Raw genomic sequence first — 18346 nt, forward strand, 5'->3', positions numbered from 1 at the left:
TGTAACATCAACATAAATTGTAATGGTGGGATTATTGTTGAGTGTAACTGGGAAATCATCAACATAACATATAAGTAGGAATGCACCAAGGTGGACTGGAGAGTTAGAATTTACCTTCATAGTAGAAACAGTTGAGTGAACAAAATTCATCCCAGAATGTGGAGTCATAGGGGATATTATTATTCTTTGTCAGTGGAAGAAGTTAATCTGTGAAATGTCTTGGTGAATAAAAGAAGCACTTAGGACAATTTTTTCAGCAGAAAATTATGTGTTTAACTTGACTGGACAATATTCATATTTGCTCCATCACCCATCAATCAATAAGTTCTAATATGTCTTTCTTATTTGTATCCCTTCTTGAATGTGCTGAAGCAGTTGCAGCTTGAATTACTTAACCATACATGGAAAATGATTATATTGGATAGTTTAGTAATGTAGTCACATTTTTAAACTTACCATATTATCAACAAAAACGATACAAAGATATGAGCACCATCTTTCCTTGCACCCACTCAATTCCATGACTACCAGTTGCCTCTCTTTATCCTCACTTATTTCACAACAGAGGTGTCACTGCAGAGATGAAAATTGCTTGAGTGAGCACCTATCAATGATAAAAAAAATACTTTACTAGTAGAAAATAAAGACTAAAACAATACCTAACACCACACAGCTAACCAGAAAGAGTTATGTCACAACCAAGGAAGCTTTTCATCTTATGATGCCACAAGCCACGAAAAGAGAGCACCCTCTCCTCATAGAGATGCAGTGCTCTTCAAAATTTTTTATGTCTTTTGGTAAAAACTTGGTGATAATACTCTTGCTCATTCATTGTGTTGCTGATGACAGTTGTGCTCCACTGTAAAATGCCTAGCAACATATACCTACCCCTGTACCCTATCACTAGTATTCATTCAGCAAGTGTGTGTTAGTCAAGAATTCCATTTTATGTTCATCTTATCCTCATGCTGTGGAAAGTGCAGCAGAAACAGGAAGGACTTTAATAATCAACAAATCTCATGTGAAACGATGATGTGCATTTCATAATTGTAAGTTACGAATATGAGTCATCAGTGCATGTTCAGTTGAAACTAAATTGCTGAATGCTCTGTTAGTCTTATGGTTGTAATTAACAAATAATACCTGTTTAGTTGTAATCCATGAAATTTTCAGTTTGTGTGAGTAATTGCCCAGAACAGAAGATGTTTGTGTGTTTTAATTGTTCTCAATGAATTATTTGATTCCAGGAGTTAGAGATTCGAGCAGTGTTGTTAGATGAAATCATGCAGAATCCTGAAAGGCCATCTTCAGAAAACATTCTAGACATGGAAGTGAAATCGCTTCGAGATACCAGAGATCTTTTGGATAAGGTTGGAATAGCAGAAGCAACAACATTCATTGAAGAGAATCCACATCCTCGGTTGTGGTAACAATTTTTTGTAAAATTATCACAGATTTCTTTATTCCTTTCAACACTTTGCATTGGTTATGAAGCTATCTGAAGGAAGTGGAAGAAACCATGGTGTGTGAATTAGCAGTTTGTTAGGAGTTCACATGCACTCTATGTACTACTGTCAGGATTCTTAAAAATAGTTGAACCTATCCTGAAAGACAGTTACATGAATAATTGAATGGGTGAGTTGAAAAAGGTACACATTCCAAAAACATAAACTTTCGGTAAATTAAAAAAAAAATTAAAAAAAAAAAAGCTGTTTTGTGAGAAAACTGGTTGTTATACAGAAAAATTTACTATTGTGAATGTGTACAATTGTGTAGCAAACACATTGCACATGCTACCTATGTATAAATATTTGTTATATGCCATGTAACTGCGTAAATATGTTCAGGAATATGTACCTTTTTCAGCTCAAAGTTTTTAAATGCACAAACTTTATCCGAATTTGTGGATTATGTTAAAAGATTTCAGAAATAAGCAAGTAAAATTATTCAATCTTTGTAAAAAGGCAAAAAAATATATTTCAAAACTTTTGGCTACATATATTTACAAAAAAATAACATTTTCCGATTAAACATTTTTCATTGTTGGACTTTTCATAGTAGACAGTCATCAGTCTTCTTATTCTAGTTGATCAGCAGCTGAAAAAAAGCCATGTTTGAAAAACATTATAAAAAAATATTCTTTTTTATTTTTACTATCATTATTATTTTTAGTTTTATTTAGTAGTATGTGATACATAGCCCATAAATGTTACTTTAAAATATGTTTTTATTACTATTACCTTGTAGGTGGATCAGTTAGTCATCAACATCATCTTCATTAATGTCTCTTGTATCCAAGAGACTCTTTCATCAAAAAAAGATTGATGCTCATCTGGGATGTAGTGTTTAACATTCTGGAGATCATGCAGTTTCTCTTTCTTTATGGGAACCTTTCCCACTGGATATGCCTTGGTGTCAGGAATTTCAACAGTGTTTGTTTTCTTCAGCTTGAAGGTCCCTTTTACGAGGTTGTCAATATAGGCGGGTGTTTCAACAAACCCTTTTGCATCACTTTTGAAGACGAAGTGTCTGTATGTGCTTATTTTGAAAGTAACTGCTCTGCTTTCTACACTTCTAGGCTGTTTCACAAAGTACTGGGCCACCAGTTCTTGAATTCCAAAAATAAATCATATTGCATAGTAGTCACAACGAAAGTAGGCTGTGTTTTCTTCTCACTACCAATCACTGAGTTGTACTGTTCAGGTGGACTTCACACTTCACCGTGCCAAACATACGATCACATGGCATAAAGCTATACCCTCTAATGGGGTAATACTGATGTATAGCCTTGAGTCTACTGTTCATGGTCAAGGAGCACAAAAAAGCCTGCACAGCGTATGATTTCTGTTTTGGCCTCCAGTTGCATCACTAAATACATGGAGGTTCGATACAGTTCCCCACAGTCGTTTAATGAACAAAGTAAGAGCATATGGACTATCAGACCAATTGTGTGATTGGATTGAGGAGTTCCTAGATAACAGGACGCAGCATGTTATTCTCAATGGAGAGAAGTCTTCCGAAGTAAGAGTGATTTCAGGTGTGCCGCAGGGGAGTGTCATAGGACCGTTGCTATTCACAATATACATAAATGACCTGGTGGATGACATCGGAAGTTCACTGAGGCTTTTTGCAGATGATGCTGTGGTGTACCGAGAGGTTGTAACAATGGAAAATTGTACTGAAATGCAGGAGGATCTGCAGCGAATTGACGCATGGTGCAGGGAATGGCAATTGAATCTCAATGTAGACAAGTGTAATGTGCTGCGAATATACAGAAAGATAGATCCTTTATCATTTAGCTACAAAATAGCAGGTCAGCAACTGGAAGCAGTTAATACCATAAATTATCTGGGAGTACGCATTAGGAGTGATTTAAAATGGAATGATCATATAATGTTGATCGTCGGTAAAGCAGATGCCAGACTGAGATTCATTGGAAGAATCCTAAGGAAATGCAATCCGAAAACAAAGGAAGTAGGTTACAGTACGCTTGTTCGCCCACTGCTTGAATACTGCTCAGCAGTGTGGGATCCGTACCAGATAGGGTTGATAGAAGAGATAGAGAAGATCCAACGGAGAGCAGCGCGCTTCGTTACTGGATCATTTAGTAATCGCGAAAGCGTTACGGAGATGATAGATAAACTCCAGTGGAAGACTCTGCAGGAGAGACGCTCAGTAGCTCGGTACGGGCTTTTATTGAAGTTTCGAGAACATACCTTCACCGAAGAGTCAAGCAGTATACTGCTCCCTCCTATGTATATCTCGCGAAGAGACCATGAGGATAAAATCAGAGAGATTAGAGCCCACACAGAGGCATACCGACAATCCTTCTTTCCACGAACAATACGAGACTGGAATAGAAGGGAGAACCGATAGAGGTATTGAAGGTACCCTCCGCCACACACCGTCAGGTGGCTTGCGGAGTATGGATGTAGATGTAGATGTAGATGTAGAGGTACTGCACTTCTTCGGGAATGTGACGTGTGATAAAATCCAAAACCATTGAACATACATCATTTGGCCCTTTGTTTCCCTCACCTTCTGGGTAGGTATAAAAATAGTCCTTGTCATTTTTTATGTCATAGACACTGAAAACATAGAACCATAGTTTTCTAAGGTAAAATACTTCTTGTACAGGCAGCAGTGGTAGTGGCACGTTTTGCATATAATTGAAAGCAATTGCCATGACATCAGGCCTGGATTTTGATAGTTCTTTTATTTCCTGCATCTTGTTATAAAAATGCTTAGCACATCTGTTATGCACCATTAATTCAGCAGATGCTACATGTTTTGCATTGTCATTAAGCGTGTTTGACTTAATTTTGATCTTCAGGTCTTCACAAGTACTGCAGACATCGATCTGAGGTCTGCCAAATCAGTAACTAAAGTTTTTCTTGAAATAATCCAAGTAAAACTCATACTCAATTACATTCTTCATGTCAGGAAATTTGTATATGAAAAGTTCATGCATTTTTGCCACATTAAGTTGAGCATCGAGATATGTGACTGTTGTAGACATATAGTGAGCAACATATTTTGGAAATGAATCAATATGTTCATGTACTTTAACTAGATGTGTGGCTGGAACAGCATTATAACAGTTTTCATGTTTACCTCTCATGTCAATAGTGGATTTCCCAGAGGCCAAAATATGTGTCAACCTAATGACAACTTTGTGTGACACCGCATGTAGGCTTATGTAAGCATTACAACATACTTCAACTCTGCTTGTCCCTTTCATGGCAAAGTATATGAAAGAGGACTCGTGTGGTTTGGAGTTTTCATTTGATGGCCTGTGCCTTGCAACCTCATACCTCTCAATTAGGCTCATTGACAATGTGTCCTGCTCATTCTTAGGTCTACCACTATATAGAGTTTTAATAATGTTCTCCTTTTCCTCAATACAGAAACTATCCATGCATTTCTTCCTACACTTACAGTTAGGGCCGGTTGTTTTGGCTGGAACATGAACACCTGCTGAAATTACAAACTCCTCACCATGACGCCTTGCTAACTTTTCCATCTCCCGTACATGTTTTTCTTTGTTAGGTCTTCCCTTTTTACGTCTTGGTTCACCGCTGTCAATGTCTGTTGCTGACATTGTTACTTGGTTAAAGTAAACCAAAAACAAATAACTTCACTAAACTAATTTTGGCACTGATCTTATCACTTTTCACTGTAAACATAACTACCATAACCTTAAACAGCTCGCTCATCTGCTACATTACAAGCCAAACAAATGACTGACCAGTGAGCACTAGCGCTGTGGTGGGTGTTGCCAACACTAGTGCGGCTTTGAGTTGAAGAAGGAACATACTCCAGGAATATGTCCCTTCTTCAGCTCACTCATATCTAACTATTGTTGGCAAGCGCATTTGAAGTAGAGAAAGATGTATGTTCTTTTTTATGCTCAATATGATGTTGATACGTCCAAAGAAGAAAATGGCTATCTCAGTTTAATTTGTGGAATGTGTACCTTTTTCAACTCACTCATTCAATTAAAAACAGTTTGGTTTCTGAAATGGAAAAAAGTGCAATGTCAGCCATTACAGAGTTCACAAAAAAGAAACTTGGAGCTCTTGACAAGGATGACAGTCTGTTGACCATAAAATACTACTAAACAAACTAGAACAACTAGGTGTAAGAGGAATAGAAAACAAATGGTTCCAGTCTTATCTGGAAAATACAGTGCATAAGGTAGTACACATATCTAATGATGATATATTGTTAGTAAAACTATTGTCGTACAAGAAACACATAGATATAGGTGTACCTCAGGATAGTTTATTGGGCTCACTTCTGTTCTTGATATATATCAGTGACTTTCCACCCAGTATAAGACATGAAGAAAAATTTCTTTTTGCTGATGACAGCAACATTGGAGTCATTTATGAAACACCAGAACTCCTAATACAGAAAGCAAATAAAACCCTTAAGGATGGTTACAATTTGGAAGTATGCAATAAATTAACTTAGAACATAAAGAAAACAAACAGCATACACTTCAACATAAAGAGAGAAAACAAAAGAAAGTGTTGTGTACCAGCCAATGTCTTGTGATGACACACTATTCCTATGTACACTTAATTCATAGCTATGGGGTTCTTTCCTGGAGATCAGAGACACAAAACATAGACACTATTTTCAAACTGCAGAAAAGGGTCTTGGATTGTATTGTATTGTATTTATTGGTCCTAATGTCTACAAAAGCATCTTTTGCATAAGACATTGGACAAATGAGGTTATAATTACACTTCTGAAAGTGCACTGAAAGAAGTATTTAGACTCATTGTAAAGAACTGTTTAAAAACTGGCTATCCTTACTGCACCAAGTGAATACATCTACCAGTCTGTTGTCCATGTCAGGAAATATATTAATAAGTATTTCCCTAATATTTGCGTACATAATCATGGAACAAGAGCCAGTTTGGACTTAACATTTACCAAGAAAAAACAAATAAAAAAACTCAGTACAGCATTTTTTATCAGGGAATAAAGTTGTGTAATAAATTGCCCAAGGAGATGAAAAAGGTCAGTAAAATATATTTATTTAAAGAAACAGCAGGGATGTGACTATTCCCTGGCCTCCGAGAAGTCGTGATTGTAACGCTTTGTTCTTCTTTTTCTGGAGCTGTGTCAAAAACATTGTCTAAGCGGAAGAAATTTGATATTTGAGGCATCTGCAGGAGCAAATTTTGACAGCCTTCATGAATGTAACACCAGAGATGCTACATGGCATAAAATTGAGTATTGTTTTTATGTCTGCAGAGTGACAAATGGAGTTCACATCAAAGCTTAAGGTTTTTTACTCTTCAATTTGGCATTAAATTCTTTCATTATCTTGAACAGTTTTTTCTGTAGCACTTATTCAAAATCCTGGCACTTTTTTGTGGAACACCTGTACGTAATCATAGTGTATTGTGTTTACAATAAAGTCATGGGCCAAGATCTATAGTGCATGATTGCATTCTTTCATCATCATCTTGAGCTCAACATCTCACTCCTCACTCTCGTCAGGTTTTTTACTCTTCAGTTTGGCATTAAATTCTTTCATTATCTTGAACAGTTTTTTCTGTAGCACTTATTCAAAACCCTGGCACTTTTTTTGGAACACCTGTATGTAATCATAGTGTACTGTGTTTACAATAAAGTCATGGGCCAAGATCTATAGTGCATGATTGCATTCTTTCATCATCACCCTGAGCTCAACATCTCACTCCTCACTCTCGTCACTGATTCAGTCTTTCAGGCGGACTGAAGGGAGGATATGGAGATGTGCTTTGGGCATAGTAGCTCAGTTGGTCAAGCGCTTGCTGCAAAAGGCAAAGGTCTCGAGTTTGAGTCTTAGTCCGGCACACAGTTTTAATCTACCAGAAGTTTCATATCAGCGCACACTCCACTTCAGAGTGAAAATTTCATTCTGAAAATATCCCCAAGGCTGTAGCTAAGTCATGTCTGCACAATATCCTTTCTTCCGGAGTGCTAGTGCCACAAGTTTGTCAGGAGAACTTCTGTGAAGTTTGGAAAGTGGGAAACAAGGTACAGGTGGAAGTAGAGCTGTGAGGGTGGATCATGAGTCATGCTTGAGGATGGATCATGAGTCATGCTTGGGTAGCTCAGTTTGTAAAGCACTTGCCTGCGAAGAGAAAAGGTCCTGAGTTCGAGTCTTGGTCTGGCACACACTTTTAATCTGCCAGGAAGTCTCACTGATCTCATATTTGAGAGGATGGTGCTCTATTATGTCATCCTGATTTAGGCTTTCTGTGGTTTTTCTGAACAATTTCAGATAAATATTGGTATGGTTCCTTCATCAAGGCCAAGGCCAACCACCTACATGTACATAAATACTCCCCAGGAGGGTACATCATACCAATTATTATCAGTTTTCTTCCATATTTCATTTATGTTTTGAGCAAGGTAAAAAGGACTGTCCATAAGCCTCTGTACATTCCCTGCTCTCTCTTACATAATTCTCATTATTCCTAGATGGAATGTAACAATATTATGAAAAGGAAAGCTGCTAAGTCGCAGATAGGCACAACAAGAAGACTGTCACAAATAAAGCTTTCGGCCATTAAGGCCATCGTCAACAATAGTCGTACACATACACAAACACACACACAAAAAGTGCACACACAACTCACACACATGAGTTTTGTGTGTGTGTGTGTGTGTGTGTGTGTGTGTGTGTGTGTGTGTGTGTGTGTGTGTGTTTGTCTCTACGTCTATTGTTGATGAAGGCCTCAATGACCGAAAGCTTTGTATGTGACATTCTTTTTGTTGTGCCCATCTGCAATTCAGCAGCATCTCCGCTATATGGTGAGTAGCAACTTCCCTTTTCATAATATTGTCTCATTATTCCTACATGAGATATGTGATAATGGCAGCAGAATAATCTACATTCTTTTCCAAATACATGTTCCCTAAATTCACCCAGAAAGTTTCACAAGAACTATGTTGCCTTTCTCCCAGGGGTTCTCATTTAAGTTCCCCAAGTACTTCTGTCACACTTTTGTATGTGTTATATTGACCTGTTATGATCCTGGTAATCCATTTCTGAATTCATTGTCAACAGGATATTAAACTCTAAGCGTCCTTCCTTCTGAATTAGTTCAGTATCTGTTGTCATGCCTACTTGGTAAGGACTCCCAAACACGGGGACAATACTTCAGAAATGGTCGTACTAGAATCACGGTAGTGATTTACTAATTATATGTGGTCGTATCACTTCTTGTATTACCCCTGAATATTTATATAATATGACATGCTCAAGGTGTTCACCAATAATCTTGTAATCAGATACTGTGTGGTTCATTCTCTTTGCTAAAGATGTTACCTGACACTTATCTTCAAATGTATTCTCTTGGAATTTGAAGATTAAACCTTGACCAAATTAGTATAACTTCTACCAAGGACATTGTGCAGCATTTCCCTGGCACTATCATGCTGATTAAACAAATCTTTGAAGAACCATAAATCTCATCCCCAAAGTCTCTCAATCCTCCCACCAACTCAATCTATCCTATCAGCCTAGGACACGTTCCATATTGCTGAACAGTATTCAGTAATCTGTCTTTATGAGTGATCGTATTCATAGGAAGAAATACACTTTATTGCTATTTGTCCAATGAATCTGAATTTTACATCTGCCTTCCTTCCAATGAGATTTGTATTGAATGAGGGGGTGAAATGGCTAAGGCACGGGAATCACTTTCAGTAGGATTGGCATTCAAATACTCTTCTGGCTGTCAGGAGTTAGACTTTCCATGTTTTTCTCCAAATTACTTAAAGCAAATGAAGGGATGGCTCCTTTGAAAAGACATGGCCAATTTATTTCCTCATCCCTGTACATCATTAGTATCCCATCTCTAGTGAGCTTGTAGTCAATGACACTTTCCACACTAATCTTCATACCTTTCTTCCGCATTGCAAGGACTGCCATCATGAGTGAATACATTTCACCGGGACTCCACCGACAGACTGAAGGCCACCTACCTCCTCACACATAAAGCTGTACAGACATAAAAACACATATCTGTATATTCTGTGCATATGTGTGTTTGATTGCACTTTGTTGACAAATCATGTATCATTGTGAGACTATCTATGGATGAATAAATAAATTAAAAAGTATCTCTGGAAGCATTGATCACATAATATTGTGGAACTATTGAATTGAATAGTTAGTGATTACTCAGAAAAGTTTTACAGGAGAACAAACACTGACTTGTAGATGAACTAACAAGAGACAGTTTGCATTTTGTTTGAGGCTGCCATTACTAAGTTGCAGCATATACATGTATTGGGATAAAATGAAAATTTTATTCAGTATCTTGCACAGCTAAAGATATTACTTCTGGAAAGAACATTGCATTTCTCTTTCTGGAAAACATTAGCGTATTGTGGACCGCTTTATGAACATCACTTTATTTTTCAAAGGTGAATGCTGTGAGAGAGACATGTGTATATTTATATGAAAATGTCTGCTTGTGTCTGTGTATGTGCGGATGGATATGTGTGTGTGTGCGAGTGTATACCTGTCCTTTTTTCCCCCTAAGGTAAGTCTTTCCGCTCCCGGGATTGGAATGACTCCTTACCCTCTCCCTTAAAACCCACATCCTTTCGTCTTTTCCTCTCCTTCCCTCTTTCCTGATGAAGCAACTGTTTGTTGCGAAAGCTTGAACTTTGTGTGTATGTTTGTGTTTGTTTGTGTGTCTATCGACCTGCCAGCGCTTTTGTTTGATAAGTCCCATCATCTTTGTTTTTAGATATATTTATATGATATATTATAGACAAGAGTGATCTGGAGGAAGAAGAAACCTAATATTTGATTAACTTCAGTGCAGAATATTAGAATTTCAAATGTTCCATGGATACTGAAATATCTGAAGACAGGTGCAGATACACTGAATTGAGACTTAGTAGATATTTAGTGATGCAAAACAAAGAAAGAACAAAAGAATACAACAAATGACTTTTAATGAAAGCCACATCAGTACCACAGTTGAATTGGTTTTAACAACTGAAAAGATGTCAGTGCCAACTCCTGTTTTGTGGATTTACATGACACATCACAAGCCAATGACTGTGAATTAAAGAGAGAATGCAAGACAAATGAGTGATCAAATCTATGAGTGAGGGTGAAAATCTGTTAGTGTTAAGAGACTAAATGATATGGAAGCGGAAGGAAAGAAAAGCAGAACTGCTAGACAAAGTGGGATGTGGGAAATAAGTAATAGAGTAGTAGAGCTTTGGGAGTTCTGCAGTGTTTCAACTGATTATAGTTAATGCTCTTTCTCAAATTTACAAGCGAAGACTTGTATAAGGTGTAAGAGAACTAGCCTCCCCCCCCCCTCTCTCTCTCTCTCTCTCTCTCTCTCTCTCTCTCTCTCTCCATTCATGCACTTTCCATTTCTCATGTCTTGTGACAAAGGAAACATTGCATATATATCATTTACATCACTCATCTGTGCTTGTTTTATAGTGAGGAGGGTGTATGTAGTAGGAAGCAGATGTCTTTTTATTTATTTTTTATTATTACTGTTATTTGTATACTACACTGAAATATGATTTTACTTTCAGGCGTCTTCTAGCAGAGGCTGCTGTCCAACAGCTCGACTTGTCCACTGCAGAAGCTGCATTTGTTCGATGCAGTGATTATCCTGGAATTCAGTTTGTTAAAAGACTGCAGAATATACAAAATGATACATTAAAGAGAGCTGAAGTCGCAGCATATTTCCAGAATTTTAATGATGCTGAGAAGTATTATCTTGAAGTGGATCGTAGGTATTATAATCTTTGAATAGTTCTCACTCATTAAACACACTTTTTTTATCTGTTCTCAAAAAAGCAGTTTGAAATTTGTAGAAAACTTAAATTAAAGCAATACATGTTTGTGCTAAAAGCTATGTAACAATGCCTACAGCTTTTAAATAGTCACCAAAACAAGTAATGGTTTTATCTGTTTTTCCTTTGTACCAACTTATGTTCCTGACTAATTGATAAATTTGTTTGTTTATATAGTTTGTATTATGTAATTATATGAATATCTGGAATATTTTATGTATTAAAGGATGAACAGTAGTGAACACTTCTGAATCTAAATTTCCTAAATTTCCTTTGGGAACTTTAGGAAATATGATGCAGTAGTATCTTTGTGGAGGTTGGCAGGTGAGAGACTAGGTGAAAAGAAAGTCACAAATGATAATATACAAACAAAGAGGAAACAACACCCTGATTATTAATCACTTGGACAGACTGCAAATATCACCACAAATGAGGAAACCGTACACATGCACATATGATTAATTGAAGGCCATGAGTGGCTACTCTCTCTCTCTCTCTCTCTCTCTCTCTCTCTCTCTCTCTCTCTCTCTCTCTCTCGTGGTGTGTGTGGGTGGGGGGGGGGGGGGGGGACGTGAGCACACACTTGTGCGTTGCATGGGGGGGGGGGGGGAGGTGGAGGTCGTGCACATGTGGCATGTGATCACTAACGTGTGCAGAAGGGTGCCATAGTGTGTGTATGTGAAGCTACTTAAACCTCTGTGCTCATACATGTTTATCTACCATGATCAGTCAGCTATAGATAAGTGGTTGCCATTCCTGATCTTTATCTACTGACTCAGCAGAGGATTACAATATAATATTTTTGCCAGTGTGGAATCCTCCTCCTGAAATGGTATAATGAAGTCACATTGTTGCCATATAAATTTTTGTAAACACACTCAAAATAAATTACATTCACACATAAATAAGGAACAGTAATTTTACAACAAAGTTAGTTATGTTTGTGAGGTAGATTAGGATAGGCTCATAATCATTTCAATGTAGGATGGCTTAGTCGATGCATGAAGTAAATGATAGAGTCAAGAGATTCTATGTTGGAATAGAATCAGTATTTTATCATACAGCCGGCCGCGGTGGTTGTGCGATTCTAGGTGCTCCAGTCCGGAGCCGCGCTGCTGCTACGGTCTCAGGTTCAAATCCTGCCTCGGGCATGGATGTGTGTGATGTCCTTATGTTAGTTAGGTTTAATTAGTTCTAAGTTCTAGGGGACTGATGACCACAGCAGTTGAGTCCCATAGTGCTCAGAGCCATTTGAACCATTTTTTAACATACATACACAAGAGTATATGTATTCTCTGCAATGATTTGATTATCCTGGCATAGAAGTCCTGCAATTGATCCATAAGTTACAGCCATAGAGAACTTTTTTATAAATAAATTTTGTAGTAATGTTATAATATTTAACTGTATACATATTTAGAATTTTTAGAATTTCCTGCTGGTACATGTAACAATATATTTCTGTCTGTAAAGAAATTTTCTATAATTTATTTTAGAGATCTAGCAATATCCCTTCGTGAGAAACTTGGTGACTGGTTTAGAGTAGTGCAGCTAATGAAAATGGGTGCTGGTGGCTCAGATGTTCAGATGGAACAGGCATGGAATTCAATTGGCAACTACTTTGCAGATAGACAGAATTGGTATGTTATTACACTCTAAGGAAAATGAGAATATCCATTTGCTGTTTCATATCATTGTATTACTCATATTTATTTTAATGATTGGTCTGATACAATTTGAAGGGAAGGTGCCAGGGAATACTATGAAAAAGGTCGCAATCAAGAACGTTTGGTCCACTGTTATTACATGCTAGAAGATTACGCTGCTCTAGAATCGTGTGTTGCAAATCTCCCTGACAAACATTCACTCCTGCCTGTTATCGGTGAAATGTTTGCATCAGTAGGCATGTGTGCACAAGCTGTCATGGCATACACTAAGGTAGCAAAATTTACTACTATTTCATTCAAAATATTATTTGACAGTTGTTTACCTACTCATTAAATGTTGTTTTTGTTTGTTGCAGTATGGTCAAATAAAACCAGCAGTTGATGCGTGTGTTGGTTTAAATCAGTGGGACCAAGCAGTTGAATTAGCCAAACAGTATAAACTCCCAGAGATAAATGATTTACTTTCCAAATATGCTAGCCATTTGCTGGCTAAGAATAAACTACTCGAAGCTGTAGAACTCTATCGCAAGGCAAACCACTTCTTGGACGCAGCGAAACTGCTTTTCCAGGTGTGCACTCTTACCAAGTAATAAACAAATTTCTGATGTTACAGTGCAACAATGCCATTATTTATGAGTATGAATATACCATTAGAAAGTTCTAGAGAGCTTGATTGTAGTGACATGTAGGCTTGAGTTTAATCATTATTACAAAGAAAGGGATTTATCGTATGTAATGTGGATCACAAATCTGCGACTTCTTTAATAAGAATGCAATGGAACCAGAGTTAAGGCTTTCATAATGTCAGAGCTTGCAGTTAGTGAAGTATTGGAAATGAAGCAACATTGTAAACACAGAAAGCCTTTGATGACAAAGTGAAAGTAGCAAACATTTTTGCTAATCAGTGTTGTGATCAGCATTCATTGGTTGACAGTATTTTTTCATCATTTTCCTCCAACTCACTGTTGCATTACAGTAAAGTGGTTTGACAGAGTAAGGAAAAAAGAAAAGTAGCTAGCAGACATACCTCTGTAATACCTTTAAAAGCTCCAGAAAATGAATATGTAATGTAACATTGGCTCTGATGGCATATGTGAAAGCAGAGAAAGACCACTTCAACACAGCATTTTTGCAAATAATGCCCATAGCTGTAAGTCTCATAAATCTTGCTGTTTTTGCTGTAACAGACATAGAAAGTATTGTTGCCCTCATTAAGCACAATATGTTATGCCTGCCCAGAACAAAGAATACCTGGCACAGTGTGAATAATGGGCAGCACATGACTTCACTGTGAAATACTGCATTGCTTCACAGTATAGAGCTGGGGTCCATAGTAATAACCAAAATTCCAAAAAGAAAGTTAATTATCATACTGTTGGCCAGTACCATTGAGATAAAGCTCCAGGTTGACAGAGAACCTTAACTTGTCGTGGCGACATTGGTTCACTGCCACTTGACAGGATAGAGTGGCAAGTGGCTAATTAAGGCCAAAAAGGAAACACACTGAGAGGCTAGATGACAGAACAAGTTGCATGTCAAATGTACTTATAAAAGTATAATTTTTAATAGTGAACTGATTGGTAGCTTCTAAAATATTCAGTCTTGAAGCGTTTTCCATTTTGGGTTTCTCATATCTAATAAGTGAACCTAATATTTCAAAAAACTCATTTGTAGATTTATATAAGCTGCACAAGGAATATCATGTTCGGTAACTCATGCATCTCTGAAGGTGAGGGGACAACCATTTCTGTTGTGTGTGTTCTACTCCATTTGTAATGCACCACCCAATTAAAACAACTGGGCAGGTGTGAAGACTCATGGTCTGAGGGTTCTGTACAAACTTAATTGTATATGTAGACAATTCATCATCCTGGGAGTCAATAATTTTGACAGTTGTCGCCTATTATCAATATCGATACTGGCAAGACATCAGTTCTTGGAATTCCAAGACTTTTGAGACTTTTTAATTTTAAGTTTTAAGTCAGATAACAGATGACTTTTATGTGTGTGTGTGTGTGTGTGTGTGTGTGTGTGTGTGTGTGTGTGTGTGATATAATTACAAGTTAACACTTTATGGTATTTTTTCTTTTACTTGTATGTGAAACCTACCTTATTGCCAAATTTCAAGATTCTAGGCCATTGGGAAGTGTCCTACAGATTTTGATGAGTGATTGGCTTTTGAGACTCTACATCTACATGGATATTCTGCAAATCACATTTAAGTACCTGGCAGAGGGATTGCTGAAGGTGTGATCTGTTTCACTTGCTAAACGATATTCTACAGCCTAGATCACATAAAATATTTCTTTATTTAAGACAACTGGTTTAAGCAGACTTTGTTGTCATTTTCTTTAGAATGTGCCCATCTCATGTAAATATCCACTTCACACCTTGGCGTAGAGTCCAACACAAAATGAACACATTTTACAACAAAAAGATTTTTATGACCTGAAGATGACAGCAAAGTCTGTCAGAACCAATTGTCTTAAATAAAGAAATATTTTATGTGATCTAGGCTGTTGAATGTATTTTCATGAGTTTCCAAGTATTGATATAAATGGCAGTATCTTTTGATTGAATTGACTTAGAAGCTTAAATTTGTTACAAGCCAAGGAACTGTAGCCCTTAGTACGTGACATAAATTTCAACTTCATATGTATATCCGTTCCTGAGAAAAATGGTCATAACAGACGGATCGACAGACAAACAGTTGGATAAAAAAATAACAATTTTTTTTTCATGTGATGTAATTACAAATTCACAATAGTCAGATTGTTCCCTTTTACTTTTACTGTGAAACCTCGCTTCTTGCCAAATTTCATGATTCCAGGTCAATGGGAAGCACATATAGCTTTGTTGAGTGAGTTTTCTAGTATCAAAATATGTGACATAAATGGCCATATCTTTTGACTGCAGTGAGTTAGAAGCTTACATATGTCAATCTATTCCTGAGGAAAAGAGGTTTCATGCAATATAACTACAAACTCACAATGTACCAAATTTTCTTTTTTTATACTGTGAAACCTTGCTTCTTACCAAATTTCACGGTTCTAGGTAAACAGAAAGTGCCCTGTATGTTTCGATGAGTGTGTTTTCTAGTACCAAAATACATGATGTTAATGGCCATATCTTTTGATTGCATTGACTTAGGCGCTTCAGTTTTTTACACCGGCAAGGGACCAAGACCTTAGAATGTGACATAAATGGTTGTTAACAATCGCACTGACAGACAGACAACAAAGTGATCCTATAAGGGTCCCCTTTTTACCGACTGAGGCACAGAATCCAAAAAGGAACTAGAATCTTTAAGAGGCCTTTGAGTGATCTCTCCTATATTGTTTGTAGTTTCTGGCCATCCCAAATGGTTGTCATAAAAAAGCCAAACAGTTTGGTGGGCCTTTGCAGCAACTTCAAGTCCCTGGTCACTGCTCAGTAAAATATAGACATACGAGGTGCTATCCATAATTTTCAGGACTGGTGCTGCCATCTATTGGAAACTGTACCTTTGGACTAATGGTCTCCATCATCCTTGAAGTAGTTCCCATCTGCACGTACACACCATCAAACTTTTTCCCGAATTCCTGTTCTTTGAGGGTGATTATCACTGCCAGCAATGCGTCTTGGATCCTCTCGAACCAACGGCCTTTCAACTTGAGTTTCAGTTTTGAGAATGGCGCGAAGTCGCAAGTTACCAAATCTGGCAAGTACGGGGACAACCACCATCTTGTTTTTTGCCAAAAAGTTCCTGGTGAGCAAGGACGTGTGACAGGTCGCATTGTCACGATGCAGCAGCCAGTACCCATGACACCAAAGTTCGGTCTGTCATTGCCACATGTTTTCACAGATCCATCGCAAAATGTCACAGTAGTATGCGGAATTCATTGTTTCGTTGGGTGGGATAAATTCTTTGCTCACAATTTCCTTGGTACCAAAGAAAACGATGATCATGCTCTTCAGTTTGTTCTTCACCTGTCTCGCTTTTTTGGGTCTTGGAGAGCCCGGGCTCTTCCACTGGGACAATTGTTGCTTTGTCTCTGGGTCATGCTCTGTCTGCCAATCACTTGTTGAATCATTGCAAGGGTCTCCGTAGCACTTTTCCCAAGATTCGCACAGAATTTGATACACATGCACTGTTCCGTTCGTGGATCCATCATAAAATTGCCACACACCAAACACAGAGTATTACGGAAATCACTGTGGACATGCAACACGTCCTCCCAGCTGAAAGCCACTCTGCACACTGACTGATCAGATATGCAGCTCTCGCCACCTAGCAGTGCAGAGATCTACTACTCATACTTTCCAGATGGCAGCACCAGTCCCGAAAATTTTGGATTCCACCTTGTATATGCTATTCTTTGTTTGGAATAACTGTTAACAAATTTAGCCAGAGATCAGTTCTTTTCAGAAGTATACCTAGTGCATGCATATTTACAATTGCCTGTGTATGTGGAAAAACAGCACATCTTAGGCTTAGACATTCCATCTGACATGTGTAAATATTGAGTACAGAAAATTTAGAAAACATGGCAGAACATGCAGTTGCAAAAAAGCCCATTACAATCCAAAAGAACCTCAAGGAATTGCAGTCATTCAAGTATAAAATAAATTATGTGATCAGTTTCTGCCTAAGGTGGCTTGAATTTCATATCATTTGGACCAGTTACATATGAATGGTGTCAGATTTATACATTCAGAGGCATGTGAGAAGGAGTTTACACAGTTAAAGAAGTATGTCATATCTCCGCCCTGCCTTGCAAAATTTTTACCTGGGAAAGATCTTGTATTTAACAGCAGAGGGAGCATTACTATAAAGTGTAAGTTCAGTTTTTCCCATGAAAATGCAAATGGCACTGGACAGCCTATTACTTTTATGTCTAAAGACTATCAGCACCTCAGTTAAATTACTCTTGTGTGAAAAAAGAGGTCCTAGTATAGTAAGTGATTGAGAAATCAAGAAGTTTCATATCTTTCAGTACAGCATGCAATTTCATCTAATAATAGACTATAAACTGCTGATGTGTTCAATCCCTGGTGAAAGATATCTGACAAAACTGCACTATGGCTGCAGTGTGCTGCTTATTCTTGAGTAGCTACAATTACAATTAAAGTTGCATAAAATGGAATCACATGGGACTAAAATAATTTTCCAAATTGGTCAAGTTAACAGATTACATAAAACACACTAGGCTTCATAAAATTTGTCAAGTACCATGCACAAAAGTATAAATTTGTAATTAGGCACTTATTTACCAACCTTTAATTCTGTACAGTAGATGTTCACTATTTCACTAATTGATTCATAATATATCATGCCTGTCTTTTTACTCTAA

General features: G+C 37.5%; 1 protein-coding gene across 1 annotated transcript in view; it reads left to right on the plus strand.

Moving 5' to 3' along the window:
* The window catches only part of LOC126180617 (WD repeat-containing protein 35), a 179962-nt gene that overhangs the window by 119684 nt on the left and 41932 nt on the right, over positions 1-18346 (plus strand). Inside the window, exons 14-18 of the mRNA XM_049924707.1 lie at positions 1248-1426; positions 11083-11286; positions 12843-12986; positions 13089-13284; positions 13370-13582. Coding sequence (XP_049780664.1) covers positions 1248-1426; positions 11083-11286; positions 12843-12986; positions 13089-13284; positions 13370-13582 — 936 coding nt within the window. The remainder of the gene's footprint in view (positions 1-1247; positions 1427-11082; positions 11287-12842; positions 12987-13088; positions 13285-13369; positions 13583-18346) is intronic.

This window comes from Schistocerca cancellata, chromosome 1 (assembly GCF_023864275.1).
Source record: "Schistocerca cancellata isolate TAMUIC-IGC-003103 chromosome 1, iqSchCanc2.1, whole genome shotgun sequence".
Taxonomy (NCBI): domain Eukaryota; kingdom Metazoa; phylum Arthropoda; class Insecta; order Orthoptera; family Acrididae; genus Schistocerca; species Schistocerca cancellata.